Raw genomic sequence first — 19364 nt, forward strand, 5'->3', positions numbered from 1 at the left:
ATTGGGTGACAATGGAGGTTGGAGAAACCATACAGAACCTGTTAGGTAAAATAGGTATCTTTAGTCCCCCGTGTGATCTGGAGTCAGAAAGAGGTCCAAGAGGGGGAAATTAAAACAATGCTGAGATATCTTCTCTTGGCTATTAGAGACTGAAAAAAATAAAATGCACAGCCTCCTGGGATTAAGCCAACCAACTGTGCAAACAAACAACAAAAACACTATGAGGGAGTAGAATAAAACCCAGAGTCTAAAAAAGGCTCTCCTAGGTATAGTGATTCATCTCTACCTGGGGTGTCAATCATCGTAGAATATGAGTAGCTGTGTAGACGGGTGCTGGATGGCAAATACCATTATGAAGGACTATGCCCCAATCCATGTAGAGGACATAAAGTTGGTAGCTAAAGCTATGTAGCAATATATACAAAAATCCACTTGGATAAATCCAATGGGCATTCCTCCAGTGAAATGCTTGGGGGGCTGGGCAAGCAGATATAAACATATCACCATTCTGCAGGTAATCCTAAAATAAGATCCCAATCTTCATCTGCAATAAAGGGGGGGGCAGCATTAAAAAACCTGCCAACTCAGTCCAAATAATATATTTGCTTAAAAGGTCTTAACGGTAAATGCAGAGTGATGGTAACAAATAAATATGGTCCCAAGAAGTCTAAACAAGACTCCCTGGTTACACTGTCTGGTCCGGTAATTGGGGGGCAAACTGCAAGGCCTCCAGCTTGAGTAAAGATGGTTACCTTGCCGTCGTGTACTCCCCTTAATTTGGCTGGATAAGGAAGCACCAAGCACCTATTTTGGTATAAGGGATTGCAAGATGGAACAAAAGCCTTGCGTTTTGCCATGACCACTGTGGAAAACATAAAATTTTGTGGTTCTCATAGGTCTATGGACCCCCAGATCTGAATGTTTGAGCACAAAATTAAGTAATTTAAATATAACTGTTCTGTGACGAGAGTAATTAGGCCGCATGGGTCCCAGTCTGTGTGTTCGCTCAATGCGCAGTGTATCTGCTGTAGGGTGAATTTTAAGAGCTTTGGGGATCCAGGTTTCTAAAAATCCCTGCAATTCCTGATCTTTGATGCTTTCTGGGACACTGATAAGGCTCAAGTTGCAGCATCAAGATCTAATTTCAAGATCGTTGACCTTTTCCTCCAAGCTAGATAGTTTGGCTTGCAGAGTTTGTTGCACAGTGTCCTGTTGCTGCATCCGGATCTCAATGTCCGATAAATGTTGCTGGTGGGTTTTAAAAAATCATCTCTCATAACTCCAGACAACGATCTACTGATGTTAACTTTTCCTCTGTGTACTGCAAATTCTTGTCAACAGATGCCTCTAGAACCCCTTGATCTCTGCTGCAACTTCTGCAGCCCAGGCCAAGCTGACCAAGTGTGTCCTTGCAGTCTCCTGTTCTGCCATCTTGGGTCCCCCGCACTCTGTCTTTTTTCTGGATTCTAGAAGCCATCCTCTCGAGTTTACACAAGTAAGAGATGTTGCTGGATCCTCAGAGTCTTTAGCCACAAGGTCTAAGCCAACTTTGTCAGAATATTAGGTTTGGGGGTAGATGTTTCCTGGGGGGCCTAGGAGCTGACCTCTCCAACACCTGCTGCTTAGCTCGGCATCACGTGATCTCTCTGTCTCTACTTTTTTATAAACATCATTGGCTTCTTATTTGATTTTGCTTTCAATTTAAGATTCTCATTTTGACACACAAAGCTCTTCACACTGGCACTCCACTACATTTCGTCTCCCTCATACCTCTGTACTGCCCCTCCTATCATTTGCGTTCTTCTAAGGAGCTTCTCTTACCTCTGCCTTCGTTATCTTGTGCCCACTTAGACTCCACACGTCATACAGCATTTTTCATCCTCAACCTTATGGAATATATTGCTTTTTACTTTACCTGGTGAACGTTTTTTACCCCTAAGTTTAAACCAGCCTCAAGGCCTGTTTACACTCTCAGGTTTTCCCAGTAGATTAGTGGGCAGCGACTGCTCTTGCTGAGATGGGCTGTTTACCTGCCTATCTTCTCTTATTCTGCTACTGGATATATTCTGTACTATAATCTTTATATCCTGTACCTATTGTTCTCTATCCTATCTTGTTCATGTCAATCTGTCCTAATTAGATTGTAAGCTCTGTCGAGCAGGGACTGTCTCTTCATGTTCAAGTGTACAGCGCTGCGTACGTCTAGTAGCGCTTTAGAAATGATAAGTAGTAGTAGTAGTCTTTCTCATTTCTGTTTTCAGCCAGTAAATCACTTTGCTGTGGTGACACTAAAGACACTATAGTAAAGCTTTCAATAAACAATCTTCAAGTGGCTTACTTGAATTGCAGGAAGCTGCTGCACATTCCCTCAGTTCTTCAGATTCCATTAAGGCAGTGAACTCTTTGCATCTCCAGGACTTTTCAGCAGACATTAGCTGCAACAAAAATGGTAACTCTTCTTATGGTTGTGAGACTGCTCCAGCAGCAGACATTTCAGTCATACAAGTTATTCAGACTCTATCAACACATGTCCGTTGGCACATTATCATCTCAGAAACATATACTATGTTAATGTGTAAACAAAATTTCTTACCTTTCGTTTACGTACAGCTGGCCTAAATCAAGAAAGGGGAAACAAAAACACAAATTTGAAAAAACTATTAGCAGAGATAATATTGTGAAATCAAAAGTTTGTAAGACCACCATGCAAACTTCATCAGTTCTAACTGTGCTCTAAAATTAGCATGGGAACATAACCAACCCTGAAACACTATCACTGGATTGGCATAGTTTGGAGTGCAATGCTGTACCATGTGTTAACATCATTAAGAAAGCCAATTACCACTGATGCGAATGTATATAATAGCAATTGCAAAGGCAGTGATGAAAAAATCAGCTATAACATAAAACAGCGAAGCAGTAATGAACTATGGGGCTTAATGTGCTGAAGGGGTTTTCCCTAAATGGGAAAAATGTTTACATCTGGCCCATTCTACTCCTTAATTTGGGAGAGCTATGGAACAGGCTACTACTATACGTAGTTAATGATTAAAAAAAAAAAAGCACAACCCACTACAGATGTGCATTTGTTGGCATGCCTTAAAATAAGTTTTTACTTATTTATTTTGAGGTCTTTCATATACTGTTCTTCACTTGCCCCTTGTCTGTTATTATCTGGATAAATAGCTTAGCAGTGTTCATCAGATACCATCCAGATAGTGCCACTGATCATCACTGCAGACTGCCTCTGCTTTATTGGGACAATGTTGGGGTGATATGAGGGTGGAGCAGAGCCAGAGGTTATTCAGTAAGTGGTGATATTCAGTCCAGATAACTGTCCTAACTTTATCCAATTAGCTCTCTAGACAGTAGACTAAATATCTTCACTGTCTGGATAGTGGCAACCATCGCTGCTGAATCCAGATATTCAGCGCAGGCCACTATGAGGCTGAAATTAAACGCCCACAAGTTGAGGGGTAGGAGCCTATTCTATAAAGTAACGTAGGTGACTATTTTCCTTTATAGAACACTAGCCTAACCAGATATACATGTGCTTAACATTAGACGTGTGCATTTACACCAGTCATAGAACTGGTTTAAGTTTAGCACCTATGTGGTGCCCATACGCATATAACTTCAAAGCATTCTATAAGTTAAAGTAGAGGCTGAACCAATTTGAGTTTTGGTTTTGGAACCAAACCAAACCCAATCCAAAACCTGGGTTTGCGTTTTGGCCAAAACCAAAACTGCCCCCCTCCCGTGATCACTCCCAGCCCTCCCCCCCATGATAACTCCCAGGCCTACCTTAGGAAGCCCTGGTGGTCGTGGCTTCTTTGGGAGGGGGGGAGGAATAAACCCCACCCACTCCTGCCCATGCTGGTTCCAACCGCAAAATGGCTGCCGGGACCTCCAGTGGCAGTCTCAGCAGCCATTTCCATTAAAGCAGCGTACAGGACAGGAACAAGTGGGGTTTGTTTCTGCCCCTGAAGAGACCACTAGACCACCAGGGCTTCCTAAGGTAGGCCTGGGGAAGGCCTACCAGTGTCAGGCAGGGTGCAATTGGGGAGGGAGGGCATCTTCTTTTATGGTTTCAGTTTCTACTGAAACCGAGCGGCCAATTTTGGTCACAGATTCAGTCTCAGCAGAAACCAAAAGTTCTGGATTCAGTTGGGCTCTAAGGTAAGAGGACAATTCTATAACTGGGTACTAGAAACTAAGCGCCAGATTTATGCACGCTGAGCACTATTTTATAAAAACACCTTTGTGTATAATGTTTCTATAGAATACTAGTATAACTCAGCAGAAATGCACCAACATTTAGGCATGCTCTCTTATGCCATGTCAATAGCAGGCATAAGTGTACACGCTTAAATACAGCACTTTAGAATGTAACAGTACGTGCTAAATATTACGCGCATAAATGCTGGACATCCCATGCTCCATGTGTCAAGGCTGATAGGAGCAGAAGTGGAATCAAGAGCACCAATATATTTATTAGTTCTGAGTGAAGATTTCTGAGGAAGAAATGTGGATGTTTATTTGTAAGGAAGGCAGTGTGGCTGTTAAGAGATGCATTCTTGTTTAATGGATTGCAAATGAGATTAAAGATGGGTAGTTTATTGAGAATGGATAGATTCACTGTGATGTGAGCCAACAGAGCAAAGAAGAAAAACTTTGTGGAAACTTAGTACCCCATTGTAATGTCACTCTCTCCTAGATGTCGCAGTGAGATATTAAAGGGCTCATTTTCAAAACAGAAAAACGTTCAAAAAGCGGCAGATGGACTTTTTTTTCACAAAAACATCCAAATCGCTATTTTCAAAATTAATTTTTAAGATGTTTTTCTATGCATTTCATCTAAATCTCAAGGGGGATTGTTTTAGGCAGGCTTACAATTTTGTCGTTTTTCTGTGATAAAGGAACATTGTAAAAAGGTCCAGAGCAAAAAATAGGACATTTCGGCTAGACCTGTTTCAAAAACAGCTAAGTGCCAAAAAGGTACTCAAACTGACCAGATAATGGAGGGTTTAAGGCATGACCTCCTCCTCCTTAATCCCCCAATGGTCAATGACCCCCTCTCACCCCCATAAGAGGTGAAAGTGACAGTACAGGCCAAGCTCTATGACAGCTGCAGATATCATGACCATTCCTTTTAGAGCAGCAAGCAGGTCTCTGAAGTAGGGAGAGGAGATCCGGGCCCATATCTCACTCTAACTGGTATATTTGTTCTGGAAAGTGTGTGCGCCCTCCGAAAAAAAAACACAAAATACCTACTGAACCCACATATAGGTGACACCTGCAGGTATAAGGGCTAATGTAGTGGTGTACAGTTGGGTACAGTACATTTTTTGCTATTCCTGGAGGGCTCACCATACAATATATGTGATGTGTACCCTGGGACCTTTTATGTGAAGTTCACTGCAGTGCCCCCTAGGCTGTCCCACTGCTCTGCTGGAATGTCTGTGTGGCCAGTCTAGTCCTCGTGCATACGTATAATGCTTGTTCATTTTAAATGCATATAAGTAAAACGTTTTTTTAAAACACCAATTATTAGTAACTAGGTTTAATTGCATAAAATGGGGCCTGTACAACAACAGTACAAGTTAATGGTAAAATAACAAGTCTTAATGGTAGCCCACATTGCAAATTATGCCCCTAGGGTGGAATTTTGGCTAACTAGGGCCATTTATTGATTTTCAGTGGCACTGTTTGCATACTGCACAGCAAAGAGAGGGTACAAAGTACAGACCAAAGTCCAAAAATCAAAAGAAAGCACCAAGAGCCTTCAAAATCGGGACAGAGTTTCTTTAATCACACAACTTGGAAAACAATCTTCAAAGAATGACCCGATACGGGCCATGATTCGGTGCACAGGGCCTGCGTCAGGGGTCACAAGGGTTATAGAGTCAGAATGTGCAGTAGCGAGGCTTGCTCCTCCGCACATGTATCAATATAAAAATTCTATCCCTCAATGTTAGGACCATGTTGGGTCATTCTTTGAAGACTGTTTTCCAAGTTGTGTGATTAAAGAAACTCTGTCCCGATTCTGAAGGCTCGTGATGCTTTCTTTTTACTATTTGCATACTGCCACTGAAAATCACCAAAGACCATTCCTGTGCTATCCAGATAGCGCCAGGGCAGTACAGGGTGTGGGTAAAGGCAAACTTTATCTGGGTAGTAGTGATACTCAATCCACTAGTTCTACCCAGATATTCAGCACCATTATTTGAACAGCAGCCAGAGCTGAATAGCTAGGAATACCTAAAACGTCGTGGCTGACATTTAAATGAAACATCAACCATGGAGTTGGAATATTATGTGCTGTTCTATTCCATGTCCTAAGATTTCTACTCTACAGCAGGGGCGTAGCCACGGGCGGGCCTGGATGGGCGCAGGACCAGCCACTTTTGCTCCAAGCCCGCCCACCCTAACTAGCCCCAACCCAACTAGTGGCGTAGCTCTCCCAAGCGAGGCGCCAATCTTTTCCTGCCTCTTCTGCCCGCTCTCCCCGTCCGCGTGGTCTGCTCACTTTTACTGCCCTGAAGCACCGTTCTCCCTCCAGCACTGGCGATTCCCATAGCCAGCCTTCTGCCAGCGTGCGTCGTTGGGGCCTCTCCTTAGGCGCATCCCGCCTACTCTGCAACTTCCTGTTTTATACTGGTGCTGGAGGGAGAACAGCGCTTCAGGGCAGTAAAAATGACCAGACCATGCGGATGGAGAGAGCGGGTAGAAGAGAGGGGGAAATGCAAAACTCGGGAGGGAATGGAGAAAGGAGAATGTGCTGCCCAAGACCAGAGTGGAAGTGAACCTATCTAGTCCACTGTAAGCAAGGTAAGGAAGCCAATTTGTAATCTGTTTCCACTTTCCACCCCCCTCCTCCCCCGCGCAGCCGTCATTTCAGTTCACTCAAAACAAAACAGAGAAAATTTTGTGCCCACCTACTTTAGGCTCAGGCCCATCCAAAACTGGCTGTCTGGCTACGCCACTGCTCTACGGCTCAACGAAACAGCAGGAGGAAGGTCTCCGCAACAGCAAACAGATAAGGCGGAAGGATGCCAGCGTTTGATGGTCATCGCTTTCATCCTACTCTAGGGCTGCCGTGTTTCACTCCAAATTAAACTATTCAAAAGGAAAGACCAACTTTTCTACGTGTAAACGTTCCAGATCCTGGGTTTAAACTGAACGAATGTGCTTTTATATCGTATTTTACGTTCTGTATTACCATCCTGTTGTTTTTCTGGAGCATTTGTATTGGCAAGAACTTCACATGCTGTGGATATGGTACATAAATGTGCCAGAAATAGCAATGTAAACTGCCTGAATCATTGGATCCAAGTGCCAGTGATATCATTTACAGCTACTATTATTTGCAACACAACACTTGCCAGACAGCTGCTAAAAGAATTGTAAAAATAATTAAAAAGTAAACTTTTAACACCGAATGGATATTAATGATCCCACCTTGGGCAATGAGCCCTTAAAAACATCTGAAATTCCTCATGTCTCCTTTCTATTCTTTTGCATGTTTATTTTAATACCGTGATACACATCTGTATTTGATTACCTCAACTAATAACTAGAAGACTTTAGACTGAATTCTTCTGATTTGATTTCATTCTCGAGAAGGTATTAGTGGCATACCCAAAACTGGGGGGGGGGGGGGGGGGGGGAGAGGTAGCAAGCAATGTCTATGTTGACTGTCTCCAGTTCTCCCCTCACTGACCCATGCCACTGCCAAAGTAGTGGGGCCACAGCCCACCCAGGCCCATCTATAACTATGTCCCTAGTGCTTATACTTTCTGAAAGCACATTCTACTTAAGTCACTCCCAACAACATGAACTTTATTGTAGGGAGATTAGAGAGCCACTGGACCTCATTCAGATACTGAGGAAGAGTAGATTTAAAAGACTTTTAGAAACAAGAGGCATACACCAGAAACATGTGGCTGAACAAAAATAAATAGATTCCCATTAAAAACAAAGGAAATCAAGGAAATGACTAAAAAGAGAGAACAAGGCTGAAAAATAGGTACTCTGACCTTCTGAACAACCTTTGCAATACTGGAAAAATCATCATTCTTGGTATATTATTTCTGAATTTAAAATACCTCTGGATAGTGAGAAGAGAATATGCTTAATTTAATTCAGCCATTGAAGTGTTTACTCACAGTTCTGAAACGTTTTCAATGAAAATCTGACATTAAAAAATAACATTTTCAAGTTATGAGGAGACAGTTTTCAGCAGGTAGGTAGTTTGAAGGTCCTCAGGTACTTCTGTGAACCTGTAATTTTTCAAGTTAATTTTCTAAGGAAACTACAGAGACAATTTCATAACATGACACCTATGTGAAATGTCAAAAAGTTATCCAATTAAATCTAGGACTTACGTTTCAATGTACACCATAAATATTACTACAGTACAAGCTTTTACTATTGTGATCTTAAAACCTCTTAATTCAATAATATTCCTATATAAAGAAGGAAAAGACTTCAGATGCTTTAGATTCTTGCAACGTCTTTACAGATGTCTTTAACAACATCTATTGCAGATCTCTGTTGCGCTGTGTAGGTGCCCATAGGAACATTGTGGGCACCTACATAGCGCACGCTAATGGTTAGTGCATGCTAAAAGCACTAACGCACCTCTAGCGCAGCTTAGTAAACAGGGCCCTTAATTATCTAAATGTAGCAAAGAAATCTTTGTAGCAAAAAATTGCTACTTAGCTTTGAAAACTGGCTCTGTTTGCTCTACAGAGCCTTTCTATTTCACTTCTTCTAGCTTCTTCAGGAGCTGCCAGATTTTTTGCTACCTCTCCGCTACTGCATGGCTCCTTCTCCCATATGAATTGTTTTTTTGATTTGATTTGATTCAGCTTAACTGAAATATAGGGACCCACAGCTTCAGACCTATGCTAATATTATAGAAGACATACCCCACCACCACAAAAAAACACCCTGCATGAATAAGTAGGACATGATATCAAATTCAAATATATCTAATCTAATATAATAAAACGCACCCTCAACGTTCTGAGGACAACGTTCTGTGAAGCCCTGAAGCCCTGAAGCCCTGAAGCCTTGAAGCCTTGAAGCCTTGAAGCCATCTGACGTCACTCCCAGGCTGAAGGGTTCGTGGATTCGTGGTGTGAAGCCTTCAAGCCAGCCAGCCGTCTCTGCCCCGCCCTCGCCTCAAACCAAACAAATCCGGAAGCGAAGCGTCAGGGAAGGAGGCGGCGCTCCCGACGTCTAGCCTTCCCTTCGCTGTGTTCCGCCTTCAAAGGCGGAACACAGCGAAGGGAAAGCTAGACGTCGGGAGCGCCGCCTCCTTCCCTGACGCTTCGCTGCACGAACCGCCACGGAGGTAAAGTTAAAACGAAGAAGAAAAAAAAAAAGGGATGCATGGATGTGAACGGGGGGGGGCATGGATGCGAAGGGGGGGGGCATGGATGCGAAGGGGGGGGATGCATGGATGCGAAGGGGGGGGCATGGATGCGAAGGGGGGGGAGAAGAGGGCGGGCCAGGCTGGGACATGGGAGAGAGAGGAGCATGGATGCGAGGGGGGGGGGGGTCATGGAAGGGAGAGAGGGGACTTGCTGGAAAAGGATGAATGGAGGCGGCAGGGGACAGAGGAGCATGGATGGGCATGGATTGGGAGGGCAGGGCTCAGGGAGAGAGGGGAATTACTGGAAATGGCTGAATGGAGGGGGCAGGGGACAGAGGAGCATGGATGGGCATGGATTGGGAGGGCAGGACTAAGGGAGAGAGGGAATTTGCTGGATAGGGATGAATAGAGGGGACAGATGGGCATGGATGGATATGGATTGCAGGGCAGGCCTCAGGTAGAGAGGGCAATTGCTGGATAGGGAAAAATGGAGGGGCCAGGTGACAGATGAGCATGGATTGGAAGGGCAGGACTCAGGGAGAGGGAAATTGCTGGATAGGGATGAATGGAGGGGACAGATGGGCATGGATGGATATGGATTGCAGGGCAGGCCTCAGGCAGAGAGGGGAAATGCTGGATAGGGAAAAATGGAGGGGCCAGGTGACAGGAGCATGGATGGGCATGGATTGGAAGGGCAGGACTCAGGGAGAGGGGAATTGCTGGATAGGGATGAATGGAAGGGACAGATCGGCATGGATGGATATGGATTGCAGGGCAGGCCTCAGGCAGAGAGGGGAAATGCTGGATAGGGAAAAATGGAGGGGCCAGGTGACAGGGGAGCATGGATGGGCATGGATTGGAAGGGCAGGACTCAGGGAGAGGGGAATTGCTGGATAGGGATGAATGGAGGGGACAGATGGGCATGGATGGATATGGATTGCAGGGCAGGCCTCAGGCAGAGAGGGGAAATGCTGGATAGGGAAAAATGGAGGGGCCAGGTGACAGAGGAGCATGGATGGGCATGGATTGGAAGAGCAGGACTCAGGGAGAGGGGAACTGCTGGATAGGGATGAATGGAGGGGACAGATGGGCATGGATGGATATGGATTGCAGGGCAGGCCTCAGGCAGAGAGGGGAAATGCTGGATAGGAATGAATGGAGGGGGCAGGTGACAGAGAAACATGGATGGCCATGGATTGGGAGGGCAGGGCTCAGGGAGAGAGGGGAATTGCTGGAAAAGGATGAATGGAGGGGGCAGGGGACAGATGGCCATGGATTGGGAGGGCACGGCTCACACTCTCTCTCTCATATACAATGTCTTTCTGACTCTCACTCTCACACACTCTGTGTCACACTGTATCACATTCACTCTCTATGTGCCACACAGTCACTCACACACTCGCTTGGTCTCATACACACACTCTCTCTCACACTGTGTCTCACATACACACTTGCACACACTCTCATTCTCACACACACACTCTCTCACAAACACACTCACACCCAGACTCACTCTCTCTCTCACACACTCACACTTTCACTCTGACTCTCAAACAGTCACTCTCACATACACTCTCCCAAACATACACACTCCAAGGAAAACCTTGCTAGCGCCCGTTTCATTTGTGTCAGAAACGGGCCTTTTTTACTAGTGTTTTCATAAAACAGTGATCCTAAAGCTAACGTATTTTGCCAGAGGAGACCAAGAACCAAAAATACCATGCAATCCAGCTCAGTTCCTTGAGCCTGTGGGACAAAGGGCCAGAAAGTCACCAATCTTAGGGCAGAGAGAACATTAAAAAAAAATTCCTGCCATGAAGCTGTTTACTTCACCCAAAAAGCAGATTAACAAGAAGAGCTGCATGAAAATTTTTTTTCTTAATAACATCTTTAACACAAAACAACAACAATAACAACAACAAAAAAGCATGTAAGTTCTGGATAAGGACTGGATAAAGGACAGAACTTCTTTATGAAAGAAGCCCTTTCCTCATTATTCAATAGCTCTCTGTGAAATAGTAGTAATAAAAATAGGCAAGTGCATTTTTATAATATACCACTGCATTCCACAAAACAAAAGGAGCAAGTTCCCACAAGCCATCTTTTTCTTTTAATACAGTCCAAAGGATTGATGACTTTGTGCCAAAACTGGAAATACAGTGAGACAGAATAAGAGAATTCAGTACCTTCCAAAACTTATTAATTAAGATTATAATCATATTCACATTTGGGTAATAACTGAGAAAATGCTGTTATCAAATCATATTAGGAAGCCTGACATCGATTTGGTTAACTTCATCTATATACAAACACACAGTTGGGAGACAATGATTACTCCTCCTCCCCCCCCCCCCAAAAAAAAAAACCCCCAAACAAACCATGCCTTTTACAACCAGACCTGAAGAAGAAAAAATATATATCACAGAAAAAAATCTCTGCACAAATATAACACATGCTAGGGAGTCCTTATAACCAGCCCCTCTCCAAATGACACACTGATTATGATTTATAACAAATTACTACTCTGCCTATAAAAAGGTATTCAGTTATTATTATTTTTAAAAACTGGTTTTTTCCCTTTGGATAATGGGAGTGTAAAAAATTACACAAGAGCTGAGGCAATTGTGAGAAAAAAAAAACCCATGAGTTTTTGTGGCATATGCCAAAACCCTGATCATGGATAACCTAATTCTGAGTTTTTATTTTTATTTTTTTACCCAGCAGTTTCCTCCAGCTCCGCTGGGCTTTCAATTCTGCTAAAACCAGGGTTGAGATCAGGAGCCTTGTGCATTAATTCACAATTTACCCTATTTTATTTTTATTTAAATTTGTCATGTTTATACTTACTCTCGATGTGACGTACATAAATGCTCAAGTCTCTCCAGCTCTTCAACATTCAGTCCTTTATCTGAATTTCTGGGAGATGACATCTTGTCAGGCATCACAGTTTTCCATTTGGTTTCTACATTAAACCACAATAAGGCTTTAGTCAAACTGGAAATTGCTTACAAGAGATCATTTTAGAAACATCAACATGTGTAAAGAGTGACATTTAAACATCTAGATTTGCTACATGTGTCAATTTCAGAAAACTGATATTTGAATGTGTGCGTGGCCAGGACACAGAATGGCTGATATTCAGAGTGATTTAACAAGGCAGGAAAGACTTCAGCATTTAACTGGAGAGAGCCACTAAATAGTCATAGGAAACAAGTGGGCAAGCAATCCACTAGTTCCATAGAATGGAAGATGCGGAAGCCGACACGGTGAGAGATGAACGACAAAACTTTATTTTTAAAATGTGGGTAAAAGGATGCCCGATACAGCCGTGTTTTGCCTGCTGGGCTGCTTCAGGGGCAATACAATACTACTGAACATAACAACATAGACACATAAATTAAAATATACATAAAAGCATATATATATGCATCAAATTGATGGATGGATGGATAAATCATTTATGCGCGTTAAAAACACTAACATGCCCATAGCAAACCTTAGTAAACATAGGCATTAGATAATTTAATACAGATTAAAAGATTATATTTTAGAGGAAAACTATGTAGTTATAGAAACCATCTATTTTAATGCTTGTTCAGTTTGTAACAAAAAAGATTTAATTGGAGATCTAATTAGAGATAGACAACTTGGATTGGGTCTGATTACAGAAACTTGGCTCCCTGAAATCAACTCCTCCCCCTCTGAGCTTAACGATTTGTCCACCGGGTTATAAAATAAGTCATGGAGTTAGGACAGGAAAAAAAAAAGGTGATGGTTTGGCACTAATATATAGGGACTTTTATTATTTTACTTATAGACAGTGAAGCAGAGAAGACCTTAAAATTTATGTTTTTTGACAATTTTTAAATACTGGCAGCAAGAACACTGTAGGTCTCCTTTTAATATATAGACTTCCTGGAAATTGGAATTTAGTTTAAAATAAAGTGATAGAAATAATTAGTCAATATGTACTTACATTTGATAGGCTGATATTGTTGGGAGATTTAAATCTTTATTTGGAAAAAGATATGGTTCAATCAGTTTATCAATTTAAGGAGTTTTTACAATCAGTGGATTTAGAATTATGCCCAGTCAGTACAACTCATAATAAGGGTCATATGCTTGATCTGATAGCATACACTAAAAATAATGGTAAAGTATTCTTCATTGGAATATGTAATATCTCACTACTTTTTATATAAGAATTGTTGAAAACTTGAACAATGTGGAGAGTAACAAGGATTTAGTAAAACAAATTAAATCTTATAGATATCCTGAAAAAGAAACTTTCTTGAAGAAAGTGAGAGATACATTTGAATTTATTAATAGAAATGTACAAGATATGCTAGGAGCCTGGGAGGGGACTACTAAAAGGATATTAGATAGGTTAGCTCCCTTACATATATTTAAATAAAAAAGAAAACTAAAAAGTTGGAAAACTTATGGTTTACAGATTCATTATGGACACGGAAAGGACTTGTAGGAAATATGAATGTAAATGGAATAAAACTAGAGAAGTGGATGATTATCAGCACTGGAAAAATAGTATATCAGATTATTAAAAAACCTATACAGGAAACTAAAATTCCGTTTTTTGATTAAAAAAAAATAGAAGACTCAGAAAACTCATCTAAGGCATTATTTAATATATATACAGCTTTAACAAATATTGATAGAACTAAATGTGTCTCCGAATTGTTGCAGCCTTCAGCTGAAGAGTTAGCCAATTTTTTAAACAGAAGGTAAATATTATCCGACGTGTATTTGTTTCAAGTAGAAATATTATCAAACCAGAGCTTATCCACCATCAAATTATCATAGAAGAGGGAATTCCAGCAGATAGAATGTGCAACAAATTTAGTGACACATCTCTGTACGGTTGAAATAGCGAAAAAGAACTGCCCTCTTGATGTTTGTCCAGTGTTTTACTTATCATCTATTCCATCATCTATATCGCTTTGACTTACTTTGCTTATCAACAATATTGTATTGGAGGGTATTTATCCTGTTGAAATAGCTTTGATAGTATTGACTCCAATACTCAAGAATCTAGATGGAGATCTTACTCTAGTAAAAGATTTTAGACATTTTGCTAGCATTCCTTGGATAGCAAAACTTGGAATTTGCAGTAAATATTCAATTTTCCTCATTTTTGGAACAATCTTGCTATTTAAATTTTTCACAACTTGGATTTCGTTCTAAGCACAGTAAAGAAACAATGCTTTTACCTTTTAGTATTGACAACTGAGATAAAGAGACATTTAGGTAAAGGTGAGGAAGTTATACTCATGCAATTTGACATCTTGGCGGCATTTGACACCATTGGCCATGAGTTGCTACTCTTTAGACTAAATAAGATGGGTATGGGTGGGACAGTACTCAAATGGTTTTCGTTATTTTTGAGTACAAGGCAATGTGGAGGGGCATTCTCAATATGACATCTAAATTCGATTTTGGACGTTTTGCACAAACGTGAGTAAAAGGCAGGTCTTTGTTCTTTTCAAGAAATGGCCGTGCAGCAAGTGAAGCACTTGCTGCGATGCCGTTTCGGGGGGGGGGGACAGCACTTAAACTGCCAGGTACATACTGGTGCTACAAAATTTGAAATATTTTTGCAGTGCTGGAAATGGCACATGCTGAGGGAGGGAACTACCTTCGGGAAGACTTCCCTTTTAGCGAGCGGTAAGCCGACGTTGGGCTTCCCGCCGCTTCGTAAAAGGGCCACTTAGTTCAATTGTAATCCCTAAACCATTCATTTGTTTACTTGATGACCTTTAAAAATTAATCTTTGGTTCCTTTTAAAATCAAATATAACTTTAATGGAAACACCTTGCACTGTGACAACTCTTCAACATGTTTTGTGGAAGTTGCTGTGTCAAACATAATAAAAAAATACATTGAATCACAATCACTTTTAAACAATGATGATTCTTTAAACAAATTTTCTACATAATCAGAGTAAAATACAGCAGATAACACTTTTAAAAATGTTGGTGTAAAGTATTCCAAGGCCATATTTGGTTATTTAAAACAAATAATTTTACCAGTGAAAATGGGGGTATGAAAAATTGCCCACCTCAATCTGTGCAATATTACTGACATCATTCAACAGTGCAGATCATTTTGTCCACATTGTTTTGAGGCATTCTTGGGAGCGGGAAGATGGTGGTGTATGGAACTTGCATTTTTTTTAAACAGCAAAACTATCCATATAGTTTCCAATGAAACAATTACCCATACAGAAAGAAAGTGAAAATCTTGTTGAATAGTTTTGTTTTATTTTTTTTTTCCCCCAGGGACAATAATCAAAGCAAAACCATCCAAGGAATTTGCACAAACATGGAAAGTTTGACTACTGTCCCCATACAAGTTCTGAAAGGTGTGCTAAAAAAATGCACTGTATGTAGCAAGGCTTCTCAAACTGTAGGTCATAACCCCAAATGGCGTTATGAAAGTTGCATTTGAGGTTGCGACCTGGGCAGGCCCTTCATATAGATGTCATCAGCCTGTACTTCCAGGAGGTCATGCACTTTCTGTGGTCATGCTTAGGGGATCACAGCCATAGAAAATTTGATAAGTACTGGTGTACAGCGAGGCCTTGAGTTATTCCTGCCATACTTAGAAAGACAGAACATATCCTCTGAGCAGAATCCAACTGAAAGTTTTGCTCACAAACAGAAACTGTACTTACCCCATTTCTCCTGAATAGCAGAAAGGTTTGCCAATAAATGCTCATGATATAATTGCTCAAGATGAATAAACTGGATTGCCTTCTCATCTGAGTAGGTCATTAAAGAAAAGTCAAAACTCACAAATTAAATATATGCACAGAATACTTAGCTTAGCTATACAAGACACTAATGTAGTTGGAATACTTGCATGGATAGAGGCAGCTCAAGGGACTAGTACCTAGGCTGCCATCTGTTTCAGGCTATAAGATGAGTACTGCATACCATGTTATCAAAAATAATAATCTATGTGACACCAAGAAGGCCCATCACTTGGACCTTGTCTTCACCAATTTGTGTTTTGCAGATGCTTGGAATTCACCAGGACCTTGAGTTGCTCCGGCGCCAGTACAGCCATGTCCAGCATGAAGACCCCACCCTAATCTGCTGCCTCAGAGCTCAGCATAGCACCCTTATAACAGCTCTGTCCATGATCAAGACCCGAGTATGCATCTACCCTTGTTACAGTGTGCTTACAACCCCTATATCTAATAGAATGTGTTGCAGCCAACCCCCCAAGCTATGAGCTGACATGGAAAGGAAGGTGGGGAAGGGGGAAGCCCTATGGACAGCATCTTCCATCAACCATAGTAAATGACAGCAGATAAAGACCTGAACAGTCCATCCAGTCTGCCCAACAAGATAAACTCATTTTACATGGTATGTAATACTTTATATGTATACAGTGCCCAGTGTGTCACACATTCCTACCTAGAACATTGCAGCCTCTATAGCAAGGGAAATAAAAGAGCAACCCCAAACACCCACAGTGGGAGTCAAACCTAGGTCCTCTGCATTCAGGGCACACAGTCCTAACCCCTATGCCAAACATGCATCTGAGAAAGAAGTGTTCAAGGATAGTAAAATGACCACAGAGGGCCATCAAAGCATCAGTTGCCCCCCCACCAATGGATGGCCTGTCATGCCCCCTAACCCACACTCATTGGACATATCACTGTCTGCTCCAAAGGTCGGTATGCTGCCCTGTGAGACATCCCTCAGGGCCCAAACTGGGGACCTCTGAAATCTCCACATTATATTGGGCCCCCAACCCTCACTATGGAAACTCCCACCTATGTGTACATTTCCCACCGGGGCACCCTCAAAGTATGTGCATGAGTCACGGGGTGATGTGTAGTCATTGCAATCAGCTAGCATCAGTACCCCACCAGACAGTTGCCCCCAAACCTAGATTTCCTAACTTGACCTCTGGAATCTGCCTTTCTCCTTGGGGACCCAGCAGAGGTGGCCAAAAGGATCAGCGGCTATGACAGGATTCCCTTAAATCTCCTACCCAGCTGTAGGACACATAGACATGGGGACGCACCCCCCCCCCACACACACACATCCCTAAAAAAACGGTAACAATGGCCCTATCCGAGCAAAAGAGCAGTGCCATACTACCTCCCAGCCAGTGCCTGCTCACCCAGGGCCCTCCAGCAGGCCCAGAAACCATCCTGCATGCCCATAGCCAGCCACCCTCTCAGGGGACAAACACCTCTGATATCATTGTCTCTGGGGTTCCCTGCTTTGCTATCTTGTTGGTGCCCCCCAGGTTACAATTGCCCTCAGCTGTCCCTGCCCTGTCCATGCCTCCCGATAGGCAGCAGCAGCACTATGCAAGCCATGTAGGATGTTTTGATATCAATTGCAAACCTTTTAAATACACAGGGCACCCTCCATCTGCTGAACAGCCTGCCTAGGACCAGCCCGCCCCACAAGAGCATGCCCAGGAACAGGTGTGCATAGGTAGTTGTTATACTATACTTTTCTCTCTGTTCTGCATGCTTCCTTTCCCACAACCAACAAGGCTGAGGGATTTGGAAGAAGCGCAAACAGCTGCTACATATTGACATATTTATAGCAATGGTGGATATTGGAGGGGAGGGAAGGGAAACAAACTAGATACAACTTTGTGGCATACATACATGAGGAGGGAAAGGAACCATTATATAGATGTCTGTTCTCTCTATAATTGCAACCAGTTAGGCAGTAACCAGCATGTACGTGTCCTTGGCCAAAGCAGAGACTACAGTTTACTCTGTGTTTAGTAGACCAGAGGGCAGGGGATTAGGGTAAACACCAGCCAGAAGCTACCTGCAGGGGAGGAAGAGCAGGAACTGTTACTGGAGGAACTCACACCAACTCCTCCCCCCCCCCCCCCCCATACACTCCTATGGATTTGAATTTGCAGATGGCCCTGTTGAGAGTGAAGGGCCCCACCTTAGGGCCTACTGAACATGAGGGACAGGACAGGTATAACGTTAAAAGCAACTGGAATTCTGATGCTTGTGGTGGTGAATGAACTGTTTAGTGTTTAGGCAATTACAATATATAAATTAGTCCCCCTCAACCCTGAGAATAGGTGGGCACACGGACAAAGTTGAATGGGGTCCACCACACAAATGGAGACGTGGAGGACTGGCAGTAAACAACAGAAACCAGCTGAAAATAGAGGCGTAGAGTGCAAGGCTGGAGAGAAGCCACCAGATGTGGACCTCATGAAACTCAGGCCTGTGGATAACATGCACCCATTCCCAGAGCATCCCCCCCCCCCCCCCCCCGGTCAGGCAGGCACCCATTCCCAGAGCATCCCCCCCCCCCCCGGTCAGGCAGGCACCCATTCCCAGAGCATCCCCCCCCCCCCCGGTCAGGCAGGCACCCATTCCCAGAGCATCCCCCCCCCCCCCCCCCCCCCCCGGTCAGGCAGGCAGACACTTAGGTGTCTCTATGACATTCACAACTGCACATATCCCCACAGTTCCACTGCATCAGTTTTTCAACAATAAATAGACAAATAGCATGAAAGCAGTTTGTATCACAGTCTGCTGCTGTCCTTTGTGTTCCTGCTGACCAGCAGCCAGGTCCTGCAAAAAGCAAAAATTCTTTGCTAGCAGAGATATAAGGCAGACTACGTCTCAGGTCATCTCACTAGCAGAAGGGGAAGGGTAAGATCAGAGGTCTCTGCTTATCTGGAGACAGTGGCAAAAGGAGACTCCAGCAGGCTAAGTCAAGGTGTGGAAGATTCCACGCAGATGAGAAGCCACAACCCCCTTAGGAACATTAAGGTTTGAAAACGGCATCTAAATCACAGGATTTAGACATTATTCTTTCCAAAGCATTTCCATGTGTGGGTCATAATAGTTAAAAAAAAAAATCCATCTCCGAAATATCTATGTGGCTGCAGTTGAAATGTCTCCAGCGCCCTATAAAAATGTGCATCTCGGGATTTTCAACCGTCCGTATCCCATTAT

The 19364-nt window shown here is 42.8% G+C and overlaps 1 protein-coding gene across 1 annotated transcript in view; it reads right to left on the bottom strand.

The window, feature by feature from the left end:
- CNST (consortin, connexin sorting protein) overlaps positions 1-19364 on the bottom strand; it is a 194398-nt gene that overhangs the window by 106355 nt on the left and 68679 nt on the right. Inside the window, exons 5-8 of the mRNA XM_030196456.1 lie at positions 16074-16160; positions 12230-12344; positions 2594-2615; positions 2339-2435 (exon numbers count right to left, since the gene is read on the bottom strand). Coding sequence (XP_030052316.1) covers positions 2339-2435; positions 2594-2615; positions 12230-12344; positions 16074-16160 — 321 coding nt within the window. The remainder of the gene's footprint in view (positions 1-2338; positions 2436-2593; positions 2616-12229; positions 12345-16073; positions 16161-19364) is intronic.

This window comes from Microcaecilia unicolor, chromosome 3 (genome assembly GCF_901765095.1).
Source record: "Microcaecilia unicolor chromosome 3, aMicUni1.1, whole genome shotgun sequence".
NCBI classification, from domain to species: domain Eukaryota; kingdom Metazoa; phylum Chordata; class Amphibia; order Gymnophiona; family Siphonopidae; genus Microcaecilia; species Microcaecilia unicolor.